General features: G+C 36.3%; 1 protein-coding gene across 2 annotated transcripts in view; it reads right to left on the reverse strand.

Annotated features, from left to right (window-relative positions):
* The window catches only part of Myo31DF (Unconventional myosin ID), a 125,265-nt gene that overhangs the window by 58,353 nt on the left and 43,031 nt on the right, over window positions 1-23,881 (reverse strand). For both annotated transcript variants that reach the window (XM_069824855.1, XM_069824846.1), the window contains exons 8-9: window positions 8,406-8,575; window positions 2,825-2,934 (exon numbers count right to left, since the gene is read on the reverse strand). In XM_069824855.1, coding sequence (XP_069680956.1) covers window positions 2,825-2,934; window positions 8,406-8,575 — 280 coding nt within the window. The remainder of the gene's footprint in view (window positions 1-2,824; window positions 2,935-8,405; window positions 8,576-23,881) is intronic.

Genomic DNA, 23,881 nt, shown 5'->3' on the forward strand with positions numbered 1-23,881 from the left:
GGTCCATTACTCTTTATAATATACGTAAATGACCTATGCCAGAATATTACATCAAATATGAGGCTATTTGCAGACGACTGCATTATCTATAGAAAGATTAGAAATAATTCAGATGTAGATGCTATTCAAACAGACTTGAATAAAATTTATAACTGGGCGTTAAAGCATAGGATGAAAATAAATGGTTCTAAAAGTAAATCTATAACATTTTGTAAAACCCGAGAGGAAACTAGTCTTAATTACGAATTCAGTGGTGTTGTAATTCCGCAAGAACAATGTTGTAAATACCTGGGAGTGTATTTAAACTCCAAACTTTCTTGGGGAGAGCATGTTGATAATGTTACGGGTAAAGCATGGAGGGCACTTCACTTTATTATGAGAATCTTGAGAAAGGCTAGCCCCAAATCGAGGGAAATAGCATATCTAACGTTAGTGCGACCGTTAATGGAATACGGAACTACATGTTGGGATCCCTATAGAATATACCAGATAAATTCCTTAGAAAGAATCCAGTATAGGGCAGCGAAATTTGTTAAAGGTAAAAGAGAAGATGGAAACGATACGATAAAAGAACTTAAATGGGAAACTTTGGAAAACAGACGTAGGAAAACTAGAATAACATCATTGTATAGAGCACATCTAGGTCAGAAAGCATGGGTAGACATAAAGGCTCGGTTAGAAAAGCCAACGTACTATGGTAGGAACGATCATGATTTTAAAATCAAATGTAGGAAACAGAAAACGGATGTAGGTAAATTCTCATTTTTAAATAGAACTATAAATGATTGGAATGACCTACCTGCAGCGGTCTTTGAGGGCTGTCCTTCCTTAAGGAGATTCAAGAATAATTTAAAAAGTTGTATATAGAGTGAAAATTAAAATTAAGGTGACATTCAACATTTAATTTTTTTAAGGTGACATGTATTTATCTAGGCTGACGAATTTACTTCCTTGTTTTGAATTGTAATTTATTTAAAACTAGCGTGTTTTTATTTAAAACTAGCGTGTAAGAGGGCCTTAGACTAGAAATAGACTAGAAATGTTTAGTTTAAATGTAGTTCTGTTTATAAGTATGCATAAGGATGTAATTATTTGACTTATTTGAACTGTTGTATCAGTGAAGTGAGGTGAGTCAGTGAAGTTATGGTTTTACAGTGCAATGAACAGTTCCGATCAGTGATAATTTATAGCGTCAATGAAATGTGTTCTATAGTGTCAGTGAAATGTGTTACAGAGTGTCAGTGAAATGTGTGCTAAAGTGTCAGTGAAATGCGTCATAGTGCCACTACAGGGAATGAGATGAGAGTAAAGTGAAAGACTATTGAAACTTATGTAGGACCTATAGATAATTATGTAGGTTGTATTGTAAAATTAGGTATTTTATTTTATGTTTTATTATTATTGTGTTAAATTGTATTGTGTATTATTATTGTATTGTGTGTAAAATTGTATATGTGTTGTAAAATTGTATTGTGTATTGTAAATTTTATTGTGTATTGGTTATCATTTTATTGTGTATTGTGAATATTGTATATACCACTGCCACCGGGTGCTTGCCCACTTGCAGTGTAAATAAATACATACATACATACATACATATGAAGCTTTAAAATATAGTTTTCTCGAAACTTTAAAGTTTGAGTGTTTCGCTTTTGAACTGGTCCGTCGAAATAACATCACACACAAATGTAGAATTTTGCATCTCAACGCCAAAGTAAAAACCAACACAACTACAGAAAGGAGCTATGCTAACTCCATTTGACACAACAATTGACAATAAAATGCAAGAGATTGAATTTGATTAAAGAAGTGATTCAAACGTCTGTGCAAAAATTTTAAGAGATGGCAGAAGGAAACACAATGAAAATTTTTTGTCAGACAACATGGGGGTCAGTGTCATGTTGTTAGCCCAACAAGTGACGGGAAGTTGGGAGAGCCACACCACATGCAATAGATCACCCTGCTGGATATATCAACCAGGTGTAAAGTTACAGAAGGTGCTCGAAGTTTCCACTATGACCTCTAAATAGAATTCAGAACAGCTCACAATTCACTGACAGACTCTCGCAATAATGCCACTATGGCCACAAGCCTGTTCCTCAATTGTTTCTTGTCATTCACTGACGTGGTGTACACTAATGTAACCAAGTGACAACACAGAAAAAAGTCCAGGCTGGAGAGGTCTGGTGATCCTGGCAACCAAAGAATAGGTCAGCCATGACCAATCCATCTGTGTGGAAAGATATTATGCAGGAACTCACGAAGGAAGCATGTGAAATGTGCTGGGTAACCATCATGTTGAAACCACAAGCATTACCTCATGTCAAGAGTACCTCCTCCACATTCAGCAATGACGTGATGTCAACCCCATGTCATCTGACACAAAAATATTCGTTGTGCCTTCCTTCTGCTATCCCTTAAAATTTTTACACGAATTTTTAATCATCTAGTAGAAAGAGAGAAATGTTTTTCTTTTTATCATGCCTATTCATGTCAACTCACTAAATGTGTGTCATGAATTCTTTCCCCTTCAATAAAGTAGCAAGCACATGATAAAAATGTTAAAGAAACATTACTGTTCATGTTTCTACGTGGAAACCAAACATATTATCCAGTATCACAATTAAATAAAAAATAAATTGAATTTATAATTTGAAACATTTCGATAACAACTGTAACTATAATTTAATTCAAACTTAACGTAACAATTCAAGTGCTTTGACACTGGCCAATTATTATATGTCTAATAAACAAATTAAAAGCTGCACATTGAGGTGTATTATTACAAACTGTAGCGTAATAACAACAAGCACTCTTAACATACCTGATTCTGAATTCCTCTTTGTGTTTCAGTTCCTTGTCCAAAGGACTCAATTGTCGACTTGTGTAATGTTTATGATTGGCCAATTTCTTGTCCATAGCTTCAAGCAACATCTGAAGAAAAAAAAAATAGTAATTTTTAGTTAAAAGTACATTCTGTTGCTGTTGATTTTATGTTCTTGTCAAATTCGAAGAACAGACTGAACATCTAATATCACTTATGGGAGCCATGACACTGAGTTTCACAATGTGTGAAGGATGAAGAGGCACCAGTCTGACTTCTTCAAATATTCAGTATATATGTAAATTGAACATATGAATTGAAACAGCCCATACGAAAAGGATTATAAACGAATTATATTTCAACTAATTTTATAATACATTGAAGTCTTTTTTATTTATTTTTATTTTAGTAGGTTATTTTACGACGTTTTACCAACATTTTAAGTTATTTAGCGTCTGAATGAGATGAACGTGATAATGTCAGTGAAATGAGTCTGAGGTCCAGCACCGAAAGTTACCCAGCATTTACTCATATTGGGTTGAGGGAAAACCCGGAAGAAAACATCAACCAGGTAACTTGCCCTGACTGGGAATCGAACCCAGGCTACCTGGTTTCGTGGCCAGTCACGCTAACCATTACTCCACATGTGTGGACGCATTGGACTCTTGCAGAAGTCTATTTTTAGATGTGACTATATATCTTTCAATGATCTACTTATATGATACTGCTGTTCATGAACTAGCTTATTGGCCCAAATACCTTAAAATATACTTGTAAAAATCATACTCATCTTATATGCGCAGCCAAACATTTAAAAGACAGATAAGATACTTTTAAAAGTTCAGCGTCATCTTATATTCAGGCCAATACAGCACTATGATAAAATGCATTACTAAATATATCTCTACCTCTCTCTCTATCTCCCTCTCACTCTGACACACAGATATATATATATATATATATATATATATAATTTGAACTGGTAATGGAAATTACGGGAAAACGGCTGAACGGATTTTAATGAATGACCCCTCATTTTCATGCCTGGCATCCAAAGTTTTTCGGAAAAGTAGTAGTTTTCAGTGAAATGTCAATTTTCCTACATAATTTTCCTATTTTCCAAAATCCATCTGTTGTCAGTTTTGAGAACTAATTTTATTGAATCACGGCCGACTTGATTGAATTTCAGAACAAAACACACACTACAATAAACAATAGGCTATTACACGAAGGCCACGACCTGCAGGATTGCCTACATATTTAGAGCTCAATTCAATTTGTTATTAAAAACTGATTCTGCAGTGTATAATTTTCTGAGTACAGCTGTGTTTTTGGATATTCAAATCTACGAAACTTGAAGTGGTTTGATGACATTATTACCATTAGAAATTAAATATTATTATAGTTAATATCATGATGCGTCTATTCTTAATTGTACATAATAGTGATGCTATACTGATGACATGAAAGTGAAACGTTTTGAGGTTATGTAAGTAAATGTAGACAATATCTTAATTTAGATCTTCATTTCTATAATTTACTGAGTGACTGCTATATATAACTACAAAACTTAAGTAATATAATAATATTGTTATTAAAAATCAAATATTTTTATACTTATTAACCCAGTGGGGTTGGGTCTTTTTCATATACTTAATGGCGGTGTAGTGTAGATATTGATATGTGTCATTGTCTTCAGTATTGGCTCGATAGAGCGCAAAAATTACAGTTCCTAAGGAAAGATAAAAATGTATTACTTGCTGATAAAATAAGAGACCTAGAAAATTTTATAGTCTCCAGATCATTTCAGCAAGATCTCTTAGTAGGATAAAATGATTTTACGCTCTACATTTCAAGTTCTACATGCAGCAGCTATACGAAAATGCTATTGTTCGAAAGCTTAGCAAACCTGACATTTTTTTAACTTTTGCCTACAATCCACAATGACCTGAAATAGCTACTGCTATCGTCCTGACATCGATACTTGCGTTTTCGCGTTGAAACTCAAAAACTGAAGTTGGATAGGTTCAAGAAAAAGTAATTAGCCTAAAAAAATCTATTCAGAGGGAGTTTGTTTCATTATTATGGAAGCAAATAACTATCAAAAAGACAAGCATTCTTCATTGAAAATAAATCTGAAAAATTTTTATTTGAACGTCTAACGAACTTAGTTTGCAGCAGGGTTTGCTGCACAAGCCACTAGTATATATATATATATATATATATATATAAAAGGTAAAGGTAAAGGTATCCCCGTAACATGCCATGAAGGCACTTGGGGGGCATGGAGGTAGAGCCCCATGCTTTCCATGACCTCAGCACTAGAATGAGGTGGTGTGGTCGGCACCACGCTCTGACCGCCTTTTACCCCCGGGAAAGACCCGGTACTCAATTTTATAGGAAGCTGAGTGAACCTCGGGGCCGTTCTGAAAGTTTGGCAACGAGAAAAAATCCTGTCACCACCTGGGATCGAACCCCGGACCTTCCGGTCCGTAGCCAGCTGCTCTACCAACTGAGCTACCCGGCCGCCTATATATATAATAATTATATGTGATAAATTGTAGCTTAAATGTTTGAAGAAAACAATTAGTGTAACTGATTTGTTATATACAAAAAGCAGAATAGAAATTTGGCTTTTCTTTATAATCATTATTTTAGTTTTTTTAAGACTAGTGCATATAAAATACAGGTGAAGTGCATTCCATAATCTTTCTTACTCAAATCCCAACCTCACCCTCCCATGGTGCAACCAGTTTTTGTTTTTAACAAACAAGGCTCTGGGATCCAAATCACATCGGTATAACTGTTCCAACAAAAATGGAGAAAATGTCATTTCAGCATTCTGACCTGCCATGGCATGCATAAGCATCTCCTACATTGACAGTCCTTCCAGCTAGGTCATATGGACCTGCTAACCAAACAGTTTGGGGGTTACATGTAGGTGACATAACTGTTATAAAATAAAACTATGGCGCCTACATTAAAATGGTTATACTTTTTGCTACATCATCTCCTATATTGGAGAGCAAGAGAGTTCATGATTTTACTGCTAAGAATTCAGCATTAGTTAACAAAAATATATAAAATACCGTAAAGTGGGGTGACTTTGAATGCTGAGGTGACTTTGAACAGTAATTTAGCGCCTTTCTAAATTAAATGCTGTACCCAAAAGCGAAAAAACTGTTTAAGTTGTCAATAAATTAGTTCAGTTTTTTCGCAATTGGGCACAGATTTAATTTAGAAAGGCGCTAAATTACTGTTCAAAGTCACCTCGGCATTCAAAGTCACCTAGGCATTCAAAGTCACCCCACTTTACGGTATTTATCTAAAAAAAGTGATTAACTGTCCTATATATGAAAAGCAATTCAAAAATATTTAATTTGTTTAATCAGTTATTAATAGTTGGGAGGTCGGAGGGATTTTTTTTTTTTTTATCTTGGGGATTGAGTTGAAGTGAATTTTTAATGGCAGGCAGAGTAACTATCTCATGCCCCCATGTTTTAGATTGCTACCAGTGCACTTCATTAGAACCAGGTACCCAACTTCGAAGCCGTTAGCCCTGTGAACTTACAATATATTTATTTTCCCCTATTATCATAATACAGGGTTGTTATCTAAAAACCTTTGGGGAGGTCGAGGCGTAGGTGGGAGGATAATATTAAAATGGATTTGAGGGAGGTAGAATATGATGGTAAGGGTTCCTTAAAAGCCACAAGTAAAGGCACAGTCACATGTCGCTACTTTTGCAGCTCTGCAGTACAAAAAACTGCGCAACTCTCATACTGCGATGTGTGAACAACAGTGCAACCCGGAAAGTAGCGGCTGCCAAACCTGCTGCCCGCTATTTTTTCATGCTGCTCGCAGCTTAGAAGTAGCAACGTGTGAACAGGATTCTCAGGGTTGCATCCACAGCATTTTTGATATTGGTTTTGTTGAAACTTTTGCTGCAGTTGCGACCAGTGTTGCCACTCAAATGTGCCAATGATATTTATTTTGTTTGGATATATTTTAATGTTAGATGTGATGGAAATAAATTATTTGTAACAGTTACTAAATGTACAGCACAGTCTGAGTATATTTTCTGACGATATAATTCATTTTTTTTTTAATTTTCCGTAGCGTAATTTCAAACAGGAGAGTTGCCAACATTGATTACGTGAATATGCTATTGGTTATCCTTTAGGTATATAGGCGTTTTTAAAAGCTTTATAGTAAAAAATAATGCCAATTTCTGAATACTAGTCAGGTCAGAAAAGCAAATAATAGATAAGCTAATGCATGAGTTTCATAATAATGCGAACATAACCACAAAATGTATATTGAGAAGTCAACACAGAGCCGGAAACCTGCAGCATGACTGCGGCTGCAAAAGTAGCATCTTGTGTGTGTACCATAATGTCTTTGGTGTGAACAGACTCGCAACTCCAATTGCAACTTTTGCAGCATTCGGGTTGCGAAGCACAAAAAGTAATGTGCAGCACGCTACTTTTGGCTTATGTGTGAACACAACATGCAACTTTTGCAGCTGCAGTAATCAGTTATTAATAACACTGTGCCAACTTCGAGGTTAGCATCAATGAAATTAGCGGTAGAAAAGGTTCGCCATGGAATGTTACCTGTCATTCGACTTTTAATTTGGAAAAAAAATATATATATATATCAGAAGAAAGCCAGCTCTATTTCCAAAGCAGCTATTATACAGTGAATGAGAAATAAGGTTGTGACTGACATTGAAAAGGCCGAACTCACATGTCTGGAAGTTCAACGTCATCTTGCTCAAACAAAATCCATGATTTCCTTATATTACCCCTGGATCATGAATTGTGATTGGGCAAGATGATGCTAAGCCTCGGTACATGTGAGTTCACCCACAGTGTCAATCACAACATGCACTCACCACTCTGCATGATTTCTAATCATTCAAAACTAATGTGTTCGTAGCTCATGTTTTACACGGATTTTAGGAATGTTCTCAGTTTTTTTTATCACATACAGTTTTTTTCACAATAGAATCAAATTTACTTCACAAGATTGATTGCTGAGAGCATTGTATACAGTAGAAGAATGAATTCATTGGGAAGACATTTTTGCAGTACAGCCCTTTAGATCTTTAGGGTGGCATTAACTGCTGTTGCTTTATGTCACTGTCCGACTTTAGAAGCCTCGTGGATTCGAGAATGAGTGCCATAGCTGTTCTGTAAAACATGCACCCCTATTTTGTGCAAAAACCTAACATGATATAATTATAATGAAAGTCATTTCTGGAAACAGCGTGAAATGCATTTCAATGATACACATTTTTTAGAAATCGTTTGAAAAAACATTTTCGAAATGCAGAGTGATGTATCATCCCAAACAGATTCACATCCATGCACAAGAATGGCCTCAGAGCTCAAATTCCCATTTCACACATTTTAACATCATGCATGAAGGCCAAACTGTGTTTAAAATGTAGAATCCCATATATTTTTATGTATTTGGACATATGTATGCACGTGTACACCCATACACATGTCTTGCCATTTCAATTTTAAAAGTATATAGAAAGAATTCTACATTTAGAAGAAAAAAGCAGACTTACCTCATCAGTAACTTTTCCAACATTTAGACAGGCCTCGTCCATAATTGCAATAACACCCTTATGAGGCTGTTCAACTAAATCACAGATGATTTGATTATTGAAGAAATCTATGTTTTGCCATTCAATGCCTTCACGACGGTATTCTTCCTGCTCTTGTTTCAGCACAAGCTCTATAAACAAATAAATAACTGTACATAGACCTAAAACAAAAATTGTTTGAGGAAAAATAAGCAGAACCCTATAATGAAGGATCACATCACACTCCCTATAAGATATAACAGTAATGATATTCTTTGCAGGGGGGAAAATTATTAAGAGTTAATAATGATTTTAATTGATAAGCTGCTTTCCTGTATGGAAGACTCATCTGAATAACAGCCACAAAAATAAAGATTACTAATTAATAGTTCGACATTGATTTTAGAATAGCTAAATTATATAAGCAAGTTGTTTTTCGGCAGTTTTAGTAAAGAAACTATAATTCAAAGAAACATTTGTTGTTAATTTTATTCTAATTATTGATTACACTCTTTTTAACACTCATGTATCACTGAAGAAATGTTATATTTTTAGTTTATTATTTAATGATGCTGTATCAACTACTCGGTTATTTATCATCAATGGGACTAGTGATAGTGAGATGGTATTTGGCGAGATGAGGCCGAGAATTCGCCATAGATTACCTGACATTCGCCTTATGATTGAGAAAAACCTCGGAAAAAACCCAACCGGGTAATCAACCCAAGTAGGAATGGAACCCATGCCCAAGCACAATTCCGAATCGGCAGACAAGCACATCAGTCTACTGACCTATGCCAATAGCTATTAAGTTATTTAAATAAACAACTACTTCACTGTATTAATATTAAACTGTGTTGGTACTGGTATCGAAACTAGTCAAATAAGGTAAAATACCAACACAATTTAATGTTAACACATTGAAGTAGTTGTTTATTTAAATAACTTAACAGTTTTTCAGTCATTAATTTTGTTTCAAGTCAAGGATCACAAGGGTATATATTAGAACGAAATTATAACTGCAAATTTATCAAATCTACAATAAAGAACATATGTCAATAATTCAACTTTTGAAGAACGATATGATACATGAAACTTGCAGGTATAGCATGGGAGTCTAGTTCCTAGTCCCAACCGCCAGGCGCATTCTGGTTGGTACACATGGCAGCCAATCAGGAGCTACTTGCTGGTACCGACTGTCTGCCGTGTGCTGGTGATCTAAGCATATTGATGGCAGGTTTCCATGCCGTACTCAGCTGTAGACCCCCGTCTCTGTTGAAATTATTGCCATCTAGCTGGATTTCGATGGCTTCCTTGATAACTAAGTCCCAGTAACCTGATGTCTTGTCCAAGATGGTTGTGGCGCCGAAATCTATCTTGTGACCAGTTTCTAGGCTGTGTTGGGCTACTGCAGACTTATCAGGATAATATAGTCTTATGCTGCGTTGATGTTCCTTGCAGCATTCCATAATAGTTCGTCCCGTCTGCCCGATGTGACATTTCCCACACTCACAAGGTATTCTGTAGACACCAGGTGTCCTGAGACCAAGGTCATCCTTAACTGGTCTCAGCAAGTTCTGGATCTTTGTGGGCGGCTTATGGATGGTTTTAATCCCGTGTTTTCTTAGCATTCTGCTAATTTTGCCCGAGATGGGGCCGTAGAACGGGATGTATGCCATGCCCTTTGTCTCCTCTTGTTCCTCGGCAGGTGGTTTGTCCGAAAAAGCCCTTCTGAGGGCCAAGCCGATTTCCCTGTTGCCGAAGTTGTTCTGTTGGAACGTCTTACGTAGGTGACAGATCTCAGAAGGGAGACTCTCTTTGTCCGAAATCCCTCTCGCCCTGTGTAGAAGAGTCGACAGGACCGTTCGTTTCTGTGCCGGATGGTGGTGGCTGCGTCCATTCATATATAGATCGGTATGAGTTGGTTTCCTGTATACTCTGTGACCCAGTGTGCCATCTGACTTCCTGGAGATGAGAATGTCTAAGAAGGGGAGACATCCGTCTTTTTCCACCTCTTTCTTGAACTGGATGTTCGGGTGGATATTGTTCAGGTATTCTTGGAACTCCTGAAGTTTTTCTTCTCCATGAGGCCAGACGACCAAAGTGTCATCTACATAGCAGTAGAAGTGAGCTGGTTTCAGGGGCGCGTTCTCCAGAGCTCTGTGTTCGATGTCTTCCATGATTTCCTTTACAGGAGGTTTCTTAGGTGCTAGGGCAAAGTTAAGTCCTTTCGGGTCCAATGTCTTGCCAGTCAGGTTGACCACCAAGCGATCAGAAACCTCCTGTAAAGGAAATCATAAGCGGAGTGGAACAAGCTATCCACAAACTCCTGACCGACACTGTGGAAGAGATTCGCAGGGACGTCTGCGGGGCCCTCATAAGGGCCGGTAAAGCCACACCCAACATCACAAAGGCAGAACACCAAGCACTCCACTCGTTACGAGAGGATGAAAGTATTGTGGTACTACCAGCAGATAATGGAAATGCTTCGGTCGTCATGGAGTCCAATACATACCATGAGAAGATCCTGGAACTACTAGCGGATCCATCATACAAGACACTCAGCCGCGATCCCACGAGCTCCATAGAAAGGCGCACAACAGCCTTACTAAAGAAGGCCAATCTGCCAGCCGAAGTGACGAAGTCCTTGACTCCACATTCCACGAGACCACCTAGACTCTACGGGTTGCCGAAAATCCACAAGAAGGAGGTTCCCCTGAGACCTATTGTCAGCGCCATAGGTTCTCCCACCTACCGGCTGGCCAAATACCTCACCAGTCTTCTGAATTCTCGTGGGAAAATGCAGCCACCATGTGAAGAATTCAGCAGATTTCATCAAGACTCTACAGAGCATCAGAACTAATCCATCTGATATTCTGGTGAGTTTTGATGTTGTGTCCCTCTTCACTAGAGTCCCACTCAAGGAAACGTTGGAGTTATTGAGACCTCACTTTCCACCTGAGGTCATTGGACTTTTTAACCATACGCTCAGCTCCACCTACTTCATGTACAAAGGGCAGTATTATGAGCAATCCAACGGTGTAGCCATGGGCTCACCTCTATCACCTGCCATAGCCAATTCGTACATGGAAGACTTCGAGCCCAGAGCTCTGGAGAACGCGCCCCTGAAACCAGCTCACTTCTTACCGCTATGTAGATGACACTTTGGTCGTCTGGCCTCATGGAGAAGAAAAACTTCAGGAGTTCCAAGAATACCTGGACAATATCCACCCGAACATCCAGTTCAAGAAAGAGGTGGAAAAAGACGGATGTCTCCCCTTCTTAGACATTGTCATCTCCAGGAAGTCAGATGGCACACTGGGTCACAGAGTATACACGAAACCAACTCATACCGATCTATATCTGAATGGACGCAGCCACCACCATCCGGCACAGAAACGAACGGTCCTGTCGACTCTTCTACACAGGGCGAGAGGGATTTCGGACAAAGAGAGTCTCCCTTCTGAGATCTGTCACCTACGTAAGACGTTCCAACAGAACAACTTCGGCAACAGGGAAATCGGCTTGGCCCTCAGAAGGGCCTTTTCGGACAAACCACCTGCCGAGGAACAAGAGGAGACAAAGGGCATGGCATACATCCCGTTCTACGGCCCCATCTCGGGCAAAATTAGCAGAATGCTAAGAAAACACAGGATTAAAACCATCCATAAGCCGCCCACAAAGATCCAGAACTTGCTGAGACCAGTTAAGGATGACCTTGGTCTCAGGACACCTGGTGTCTACAGAATACCTTGTGAGTGTGGGAAATGTTACATCGGGCAGACGGGACGAACTATTATGGAACGCTGCAAGGAACATCAATGCAGCATAAGACTATATTATCCTGATAAGTCTGCAGTAGCCCAACACAGCCTAGAAACTGGTCACAAGATAGATTTCGGCGCCACCACCATCTTGGACAAGACATCAGGTTACTGGGACTTAGTTATCAAGGAAGCCATCGAAATCCAGCTAGATGGCAATAATTTCAACAGAGACGGGGGTCTACAGCTGAGTACGGCATGGAAACCTGCCATCAATACGCTTAGACCACCAGCACACGGCAGACAGTCGGTACCAGCAAGTAGCTCCTGATTGGCTGCCGTGTCCACCAACCAGAATGCGCCTGGCAGTCGGGACTAGGAACTAGCTCCTGATTGGCCCGCAGTGGGAAGCCCTATTTTTGCATATATACCGGCTAGACGTGGTCCCACATCACTTCGTCCCTGAAGAAGATGGCAGAGCTAGCCGTCGAAAGTTTGGAAGCTAATCTCCAACTCACCTGGCTGAGAACCCAAGAAGAGTTATTCTATATCAAACGCCGGGAAAGCCTCAAGTCATACAAGGTATTTTCTGTTACTGACCAGTAGTAATACCACTTGATCGAGATAGGGTAAAGAAGCTGCAGTTATCATGGTTAAAAAATTCACAAGTGTGTTCACTTTTGTTGGGTAACATTTCGTTATGGTAGTTTGATGTAAAAATTTGGAAAGCAGGATATCTAGCAATTCTATATTAAATAGCAAATATTATATTCATATAATTAAAACTTATGTTTTGTTTAACGACGTTTGCAACTGCTGAGGTTATATCAGTGTTGCTGGTGTGCCAGAATTTTGTCCCGCAGTAGTTCTTTTACATGCCAGAAAATCTACTGACATGAGCCTGTCGCTTTTAAGCACACTTAAATGCCATCGGCTTGGGTCGGAATTGAACCCACAACCTCGGGCATACAAGGCCAGCATTCTTCAGACTGCGCCACCCAGATCGACTATGGTTTGTCACCACATTTCTGAATACGTGCTACCCATAACCTTCTAATTACAATTATACTATTAATCTCAACATAGACATGTGCTTTTCTGTCTATCATTCATGCTCTATTAGATTTTACCTTTGTTCATGCACTGCTTATCTTTTGAACACTTTCACTATATTTTCTCTACACTACTTTTGTCCCTTACCCTTGATTATAAAGTATTTTAATTTTTGTTATGCTGTCACTTTCCATATATCTCCTACCCTATATTCACTTTACACTTAATATTCTTCCTCATTATTTCACTATTATTTTCCTCACTTTAATCACCATTCCTCACTCACTAATTATTCTTTCTCACTGTTACCGTTTGTGCTCTTGTCTCCTGCGTCATTGTTTTTTGTAAATAGTGAATATAGTAAAACAACTACCAAATTAAAACAAATTCATGGAAGCATGGCATGGGTAAAGTAGGCACAAGACTTGTGACAGACAGTAAACAAAGAATAAAAAGGCTCTAATATATGTCCATGCAATATAAGAATAAACCAATATTTCTCGCAAAACAAAGAAATAAATTTAGAAAAGAAAGAAAGGAAGGAAGGAAGGAAGGAAGGAAGAAAGAAAGAAAGAAAGAAAGAAAGAAAGAAAGAAAGAAAGAAAGAAAGAAAGAAAGAAAGAAAGAAAGGTTGTACTAAAAAATCAATATTAAAGAGTCCAGGATGTTCAAATCTGCATTCTATCTGTTTCGATTGTATGATATAGTGTGGCAGCATACAAAAACATAGCACTTCCATTCCTGCATTTCACATGATGTCATTTTTCCACACCCACTAACTGATAATGAGAGGTAGGATAGAGAGGTAGGACATTTTACACTGTAAGATTGACCTGAAATATGCTATTGTAGTAGGAATAAAACAATGCTATTTATTACACTATGTAGCACAGTAGCAGACCTGCACTCTTCCATAGACTAAGCCAAATGATGCAACCCCACTCCAGTCTGACAAGCACTTGATTTCCACGCACTTTGTAATGTACGTTGCCTAGGCTATAATATTTAATTTAATGAAGAGGAAGCTCATTATAAAGTAAAATGGAGAATAAAATTTTTGATTTCTTGGTACTTCCTCAAAAGGTGAACACAATTGAAAGCTACACAGGAAAAATTAACAATGTCCCAATTCCTTTAAGGTTGATGACATTATCTAATTCACTGTATTACTACAAACTTTAGTGTTATTTTTACCGAAAGTGATAAAGAAGAATTAAAATGACGGATACAATCATCATTTCCTTCATTTCAAGTAGAAACAATATAAATTTTGCAGTAATATACTGAAACAGATCATTATCTCACCCTTAATGGAAATGTGACATTGTTCGTTTTTCCTGTGTACCTTTCAATTAAGTTGCAATGAATTGATAAAATGATAACAGAGGAAATGAGAGTACTTTGGTAAACCCACAGAATTTGAACATGACGTAAAAAGAGGTTGCAATTCTCTAACAGTTTAAACCATGACTGGGATAAATTCTCATTTATTTAGAAAAAACTATGTAATAGTGTTTTTATTTATTTATATTATCGACATTCACACTTTAAAACAGATTAGATAACTCATTAGATAGCATAGGACTATATCATCATCAGAAATGAACACTAGAAGTCAGACAAAATGTGAAGTTACTTATATTACACTATACAAATTATCTGCTTATTCATTACGGAAATTAACTTTAGGAATCCTGAAAAATTTAATATTGTTTATTTAACAGCTTGTTTGAAAGTACTTTAGAGGAATATCACTTTTGTTGACGTCGTACAAAATTTTGTCCAATATTCTTTTGAGAAGATTAACTCCGTACGTAGATGAAATTATTGGGGATCATCAGTGCGGTTTTCAGTGTAATAGATCAGATTTTTTGTATTCGACAGATAATGGAGAAAAAATGGGAGTATAAGGGTACAGTACATCAGTTATTCATAGATTTCAAAAAGGCATATGACTCGGTTAAGAGGGAAATATTATATGATATTCTTATTGAATTCGGTATTCCCAAGAAACTAGTTCGATTAATTAAAATGTGTCTCAGTGAAACATACAGCAGAGTCCGTATAGGTCAGTTTCTATCTGATGCTTTTCCAATTCACTGCGGGCTAAAGCAGGGAGATGCACTATCACCTTTACTTTTTAACTTCACTCTAGAATATGCCATTAGGAAAGTTCAGGATAACAGGCAGGGTTTGGAATTGAACGGGTTACATCAGCTTCTTGTCTATGTGGATGACGTGAATATGTTAGGAGAAAATACACAAACGATTAGGGAAAACACGGAAATTTTACTTGAAGCAAGTAAAGCGATCGGTTTTGAAGTAAATCCCGAAAAGACCAAGTATATGATTATGTCTCGTGACGAGAATATTGTACGAAATGGAAATATAAAAATTGGAGATTTATCCTTCGAAGAGGTGGAAAAATTCAAATATCTTGGAGCAACAGTAACAAATATAAATGACACTCGGGAGGAAATTAAACGCAGAATAAATATGGGAAATGCGTGTTATTATTCGGTTGAGAAGCTCTTATCATCCAGTCTGCTGTCCAAAATTCTGAAAGTTAGAATTTATAAAACAGTTATATTACTGGTTCTTCTGTATGGTTGTGAAACTTGGACTCTCACTCTGAGAGAGGAACATAGGTTAAGGGTGTTTGAGAATAAGGTGCTTAGGAAAATATTTGGGGCTAAGCGGGATGAAGTTGCAGGAGAATGGAGAAAGTTACACAACACAGAACTGCACGCATTGTATTCTTCACCTGACATAATTAGGAACATTAAATCCAGACGTTTGAGATGGGCAGGGCATGTAGCACGTATGGGCGAATCCAGAAATGCATATAGAGTGTTAGTTGGGAGACCGGAGGGAAAAAGATCTTTAGGGAGGCCGAGACGTAGATGGGAGGATAATATTAAAATGGATTTGAGGGAGGTGGGGTATGATGATAGAGACTGGATTAATCTTGCACAGGATAGGGACCGCTGGCGGGCTTATGTGAGGGTGGCAATGAACCTTAGGGTTCCTTAAAAGCCATTTGTAAGTAAGTAAGTAATTCAAGAAAAGAACAGTACACAGAACTGGATGATGATGTGTGGCTTATGGACCTGGGGTTCCTGACGGATATAATGCTAAAATTGAATAAACCTAACCTACTACTGCAAGGTAAGGACCATTACAATGCAAAAATGATTAAAGTATAAACTTGTGTTGTGGAAAGTTAAGCACACAAGAAAATCCCTGTCTTACTTTCCAAATTTGAAAATGATGATACGGAGTATGAATAACGTAAATGTAAACATTCTCACCTCTTTGCTGACAGTGAAACTTTTAAAAAAGAATTCAGTGCACATCTATGCTGGAATCAAGAGTGACAATTTTTTCTAACCCTTTGGCATGATTGATGTTAGTGCGATGACTCTTTGTACTTCAAAAAGCTTAAAAATTGAAGACTTAGATGCTCTTGAAGTGAAAATATCAACTTACAAAATGACATAATTCTAAAATCTCATTGCAGTGGTGATAAATTTTGGAACTTTGCAAATAAAAACCTTTCATTCATTGTTGAGAAAGTGTGCCTTGAAGCTCCACTCCTACTGTGCATCGACTTACAAATGTGAATCGGTATTCCCAACCATAATGCATATTAAGTCAAAATACAGGTCAAGATTAACTCATTTTCATCTTGATAACTGCTTACGTATAGCAATCTCCATTTATATTCCTGACTACATCAAGTTGCCTAACACTATGGAGTGCCAAATTTCACATTAATCATTAAGGTGCTCTAAGTTTGCAATTGGCAGAGTTTTGATTTTTATGCTAATTTCAGTTGTTATAAAATGATTTCATTAATATTTTCATAAATAAGTTTTAACAGGAGGCCAACTTTGTAACATGCCTCAAAATTTGAAGCTTAAGTTTTTAAATCTGAAGAATGACAGCAATCTTACAGTTTGTGTTTCGTTTATACATTTAAAATATGTACAGTCTCAACTTGTGACTAATAAAAAATAAACAAGAGATGGAAATTAAAATATAAAAGTCAATATTTTGCTTAGTGCCCTAGAGTAAAACACATTTTGGAACAGCTCTTCATATTTGAAAGGTTGCTGACCCTGGTCTAAACTACGACTGGGCTAAATTTTTATTTATTTGGAGAAAGCTACATTAAATACATTACATTTATATACATGCTATTACAAATTCTGGATACAATTAATTGGAAAGAGGGGAGGAGAATGCATATATTCAGATTTGTAACATCATAACTTCTGTAAGTTTTATAATGAGCATACTGAAAACAAACCACTGAAAGCAACACTTCACGTCTGTATAGGAAATTCTTGTATGGTAGAATCATCATGTAGCTCTCAAGGAATTAAGGCAAGGTTGACCTGCTACAGCCTCACTATTACAAAATTCGCTTCATAGATCTTCCCAGCTTTTATTTTCCTTTGGTACATCGCTTCTTAAAATTTTGGATAGTCTGTTTCGTGTCATTCTGTCCACATATTAAAATCATTTTGTTTTATAATTTTCCACTTTTTCTAATACTGGAACTATTTTAAATTCTTCTATAATCTCTATATTAGTTTTGTGTGTAAAGAAGAAAAACACAGCAATTTAAGCAATTTATAACACTGCAGGAAATACGAATTTATGGAATTATTTTGAAGTTCTCTTTATTTGTATGTATGCACACATTAAAATCAAATGTTACATACATTCAAATCGTAATGAAATAAGGAATACTTATGTTTAGCTAAAATGTATTGTATGTATCTACTGCTCTGAATTTGACAATAAAGTCATTCTTCTTCTCGCCTCCCAATATTTAGAGAAGGGTTCCTTAAATGTTTAGCTAAAATAAATTACCGAAAAAAAAAAAGTATTACACTGTGTGTATGTATGCATGGAGAATTTGGTAGAAAATGTTGGTCAATATGGCAAACATCATCAAGGATCAGTGACAGGTTAGGTTTTGTTTGTTCAGGCTTTTGATATGCCTACCAAAAAAACTTACATGTAAAGCATACAAAAAATCTGAACAAACCAGACCTAACCTGTCACTGCATGTCACTGATCCTCTATGATGTCATTAATGCCCGTCATATTGACCAACATTTTCTACCAAATTACCGAGAATAACTTTATTATATATTTTTAAAAAATAAAATATGCGCAATTGTTATAAGCAATAAAAAATAAACAAAAAAATTAACATAGAGATATGAATACTTCAGACATATCTGTAACTCAATAACATATCAAACAACAATTATAAATACAAATATAACTCTAGTACATCATAGAGTGGACCTATTCACTAACAGACACGAAGTACTAACATATTTTCATTGCTGTTACGAGCAACTTGTATTGGCAAGCAAATCGTAACACACACACATAAGAATAAAAAGATAGGACATAACATTTTTATAACATACAACATTAAAAAGGAACAAGACACTTTTCTATAATTTTATTAAATTAATTAAATGAATAAAGGAACACACAGCATTTCAGATCTAATAGGTTGCACATTCCACCTAAATTGGAGTCAGGAGAAATATGAAAGATCACTGTGAAGATGTCTTGATATTTGTTATCATCATTGCGATCAAATGACTAGGAATTCTAACACATAATACGATCCAAAAGGAAAGACACAAATACTAATATAGAATGTAGAATCGTTCTAGGTATCCCCAGCTAAAGACAGAGACTATTGCATGCTGAGCGGTTGCCTTTTGAAGTAAGATGGTCCCCCAACCTTTCCTGTCCACTAAAGGGATGGGATAATCTCTGTTTCCGCTTTCTGAGACAAACATAAATATTGCCAATTCTCCCCTGAATGCTAACTAATTGCAGTCTGTCTTAACATGTCCAAACAATTCACACGTGTTTTTGTTCTCTGTTTGGAAGTCTTCAGTAATTGTTATTACAATAATTATTTTGTGAAGTATATTGTAAACTACTTAATTTTTTTACAACTCCAAGATAGCAATGATAGATGAATAGCTATGTTAAAGACATAATTAACTTTATGAGGCACAATAATATTACCGTACCTAACTCCATACCCATCAAGGCATTTATGTTGCAGAAAATCAAATCAACCAATATTAGGTAGTAAGAAATACGCAGTAAAAGAGCTCACAGTCTTATACGGACACAAAGTGTTACGACTTCCTCTGTACCACTGTATTCTAAATCTAAATTCTTTGGAGATGATCTGGGCCAAACTAGAATCTTATGTTAGGAAAAACAATATCACTCCGACTCTAAGTGCTAGTGTGTGTCAACTTCTGCGTGATGGAGCTGCAACAATCTGTCCTCCTTTGTTCAACATGCAATTAAAATGGGAGAGAATTACATGAAGCACGACAGTAACCAGTAACCAAGAGAGATTTGTGATTCACTTAGGAGAGAGTGACGACAAATAGAGGTAAGAGTAGCAAAATGCTCTCATATTTTATTTATTATTATTATTATTATTATTATTATTATTATTATTATTATTATTATTATTATTATAATTATTATTATTATTACTATTATTATTATTATTATTATTATTATTATTATTATTATTATTATTATTATTATTAAAGTCTTGAAATATATTAGTTCGAATAAGTTGATCATACAATGGCTCTATAATGGATCTTTAAACACACAGTAACTCAAAATTATCCATTCATTAATTCGCGATTGATTGATTGAATGAATGAACAGTTTGTGGTATAGAAATAAATAAACGATTGTTTCATACCCATGTGGGGAAGCCAATGTAAAATGTGACAACTGTGCACCTAGAAATTTCCGCACACGTCCCTTAATGACTGGGGTGGACCGTGCAGCAAAGTTCTTCTAGCAACAAAAGACAACGACTGGGGATCCTTTGAAGAATCCTACTATAAAAATAATTATTACTATAGACTATACACAGATTTCAGCAGCTATGATATTTATATAACATCCCAAGTCAGCCAAATAATTAATTCAATTGTTATTTTTTTAACTTTCTGAATATAAAAGTACCACATATCCACATTTATTTAGTTCTATTTTTTAAATTATTCAATGCAAAAAAATTCAAAAGCACTGCGGAAATACTACATAATTTCACTTCTATGTCTCATTTTCACAGTGATTTTCAAGTAAAACATGACAGCCTTTCCCAAATTACTTCATGCATTGACTGTAAGAGAGGACACTTAAGCATTCAGAAATATTTATTACCTCTTAAATCCAACACAGTGCTGAAAATAGAAAAATATATTAATATATTACAATTTTTTACAATCCTGAATGTAAAAATAAGTTAGTAATTTTTAATAATATACCACGAAAGAACACATATGTTGAGTAAATCTCTCCATTAAAACTTTGTATCTTAATAATGTAACATTAAGAAATTAGCCTTAAATCAAACAATAAGAATGAATTTACGATTGTTCAAGGTGAGTGATATGACAATGAAGTTAAAACAAGTTGATGATTTTTATCTTTGTTACTAATAATGTAACAGCACAATGAAGTTTAACTACTGAATATAAAGAATAGAGAATGGAACACAGTTATAATTAAACTGGGGTTATGATGAAAAGTTTTTTTTTTTTACTTGGTTATTTAACGATGCTGTATCAACTACTGGTACTAGGTTATTTTGCATCTATGGGATTAGTGATAGTGAGATGGTATTTGGCGAGATGAGACCAAGGATTCGCCATAGATTACTCACATTTGCCTTACAGTTGGGGGAAAACCTCGGAAAAATCCAACCAGGTAATCAGCCCAAGTGGGAATCAAACCCATGCCCGAGCATAACTCTGGATCAGTAGGCAAGCTTCCCAGCTGACTGAGCTACGCCAATGGCTTGCTAATTTCTACAACAGGCATATGTGGGCCAGTGAAAATCTCCACAACACACATAAACATGATTTAAGCTGAGATTTTATATGCAGGAATAATCAATGACTGTGGAATTGGTTCCTACATTCTTCTCCAGTGGCTAGCGTTGCCAACTTTTTTTTGAAGAAAATACAGGAGACTAAGGAATCGACAAAATTTCACATAGAAAATAGACAATTATTCCGTTCAGTTACTAAAAAACAACCTTATTTTACACTTCGCCAGCTAGGCTTAAATTAAGAATATTTTGAGACAGATTTTGTCTCGTGTAATAGTTGAAGTCGACTGCAGTTTTCAGCTCTAAATGCGTCGTGTTCCTGTTTCCAACATCTGTTCAATTATTGTTCATGAGATGAAACACCCTCTTTTATGAGCATTACTACTTGGTGTGCTTAGAACAAAACTAGCCAGTTTTTACAAATCTATAACACTAACATTGTCTGATTTTAAATGGATAAGCACTAAAACTTGGGAAGCATTACATTCTACGAAGATTACATATTTTAATGCAGGCCTGTCCAACCCACAGCCCTCAGGCCGCGCGAGGTTATGTACTTATTTCCATCTGTTGTTCGTGCTTATAGTTAGACAGTGTTAGATAGACAGTTAGAGCAAACATGAGTAATATTAGCAAGAAAAGGAAAATACAAGATGAAAATAGAAGTCATTACAATACATGGAAGTTGGATTACTTTGTCACAAATAATAATGGCAAGTTGCAATGTTTTGTGTGCAAGCAAATAATTTCTGCTTGCAAAGAGCACAATTTTAAGAGACACTACAACATTTCATCACATGACAAACAATTGAAGAAGTATGAGGGGCTTCAAGAGCTGCAATTTTACAAGATTATAAGAAAAACTTGAAACATCACACAGGTATTTTTACAAAAATACTGCTGCATTAACTGCTTCTTATAATGTATCATTGGAACTTGTAAAAGAGAAGAAAGCATTTAGTGATGGAGAAACAGTTAAGAAATGTGGAATTGCTGTGGCAAATGCATTTGGTGAGAGCACTTTATCTACAAAATTTGCAGCTGTTCCCCTCTCTCATCAAACAATCTCAAGACAAGTGAAGAGTATGGGAGGACAAATAACGAAGAAATTAGAAGTGATGGTTGGAAAATGCAGGTACTTTTCACTATGCTTGCACGACAGTGTCGATCAGACTGACACCAGTCAACTTCTGACTTTCATACTATGATCTTCAGTGATTTTTCAACACAAGAAGAACTTCTTAATTTGCATTCTTTAAGTGGAAGCACGAAAGGTGAAGACATATTTAAAGCAGTATATGAAACAGTGAAACTAAATGGCAGTTTTGAAAAGTGTTCTTGTATTGTAACTGAAGGTGCATCATGTATTAGAGGAGGGGATAAAGGGCTGGTAGGCCTAATTAGGAAAGCTGGGATAAGTTGCCCAATGTTCCATTGCATAATTCACAAGAGCCGTTGTGTGGGAAGTCAGTAAAACAAAGTGATGCAATGAATATAGTGGTGACAGTTTTCAACAAGATACGTGGTGGCAATAAGACACAACTGCACTGCAGATTCCGGGAATTTTTGGATGAAGTGCAAGCCCAGTATAGAGATCTATCACTCCACACAAATGTATGCTGGCTAAGTGCAGGTAAATGTCTTCAGAAATTCTTTGCTCTGAGAAATGAGATTCCAGCATTTTTAAAAGACAGTACCAAAGATAATGAAAATCTTGTTCGATGGGTTGAAGATCCAGACTTTCTAAGACAGCTTGCTTTTATGACTGACCTGACACAATACTTGAATGAACTGAACTAAAGACTTCAGGGCAAAGATCAAAGTGTATCAGAGTTATTTGGTCATGTTAATGGTTTCAAAAATAAGTTGAAACTTTTAAAGCCAATTTTATCAAGAAATGATTTGACACACTTTCCACCTTGTCATGGACCGTCAGGAGAAATTGAAGATGGCAATTTTTCTGAGTTTTGTGAAAATAATGAAGTTATTATTCCAGAATTCGATCAAAGATTTTCTGACTTTGAAAATATATCAAGGTAAACTGCTCCTTTTCAATGACCCTTTGAATGTGGATATTGATAATCAGCCATCAAAGTATCAACTGGAACTCTGTGATCTTCATGGTGATCTTTTTCTTCAAACCAGGACTGAAAGAGGCTAGACTTTTCAAGCTACTTCTAGAGAGCAGATTTCCCCAGCTTAGAGATTTTGGTTTGCAGCTTAACTCAATATTTGGAAGCACTTATCTATGTGACAGTGCTTTCTCTAACAAGAAATTTATAAAAAAAAAATACAGGAGCTGTCTCAGTGATGATTCTTTGTTACACCTACTAAGACTGGCAGTTATTTACATAGAAGTGGACATCCCTACTTTGGTGAAGGAGTCGGACAATCCTCAGAGCTCACATTGATTTCTGCATTTCGGCCTACTGGTAATGTATCCTATTTCAATAATTTGGTTTGCTGTACTTTATTGTTAAATTTAGCTGAGTGAAACTTTTTAGTATGTGGGATTCAGCATGAATTGTCTAAATATTTTGACTCCCAGTCACTCTGAAGTTGGACAGACCTGTTTTAATGCATCTCTTGAACAACAAAACTCATCATATATGGTAAACAATCATCATTGACGGCAAAATCAAAAGTTTAGAATAAAAGTGTTCATTTTATGCAAAAATAAGGGAGAAAAATGCTCGAAGACAAGAATAATACGGGAGTTG

This window comes from Periplaneta americana, chromosome 1 (genome assembly GCF_040183065.1).
Source record: "Periplaneta americana isolate PAMFEO1 chromosome 1, P.americana_PAMFEO1_priV1, whole genome shotgun sequence".
In the NCBI taxonomy this organism is placed as follows: Eukaryota; Metazoa; Arthropoda; class Insecta; order Blattodea; family Blattidae; genus Periplaneta; species Periplaneta americana.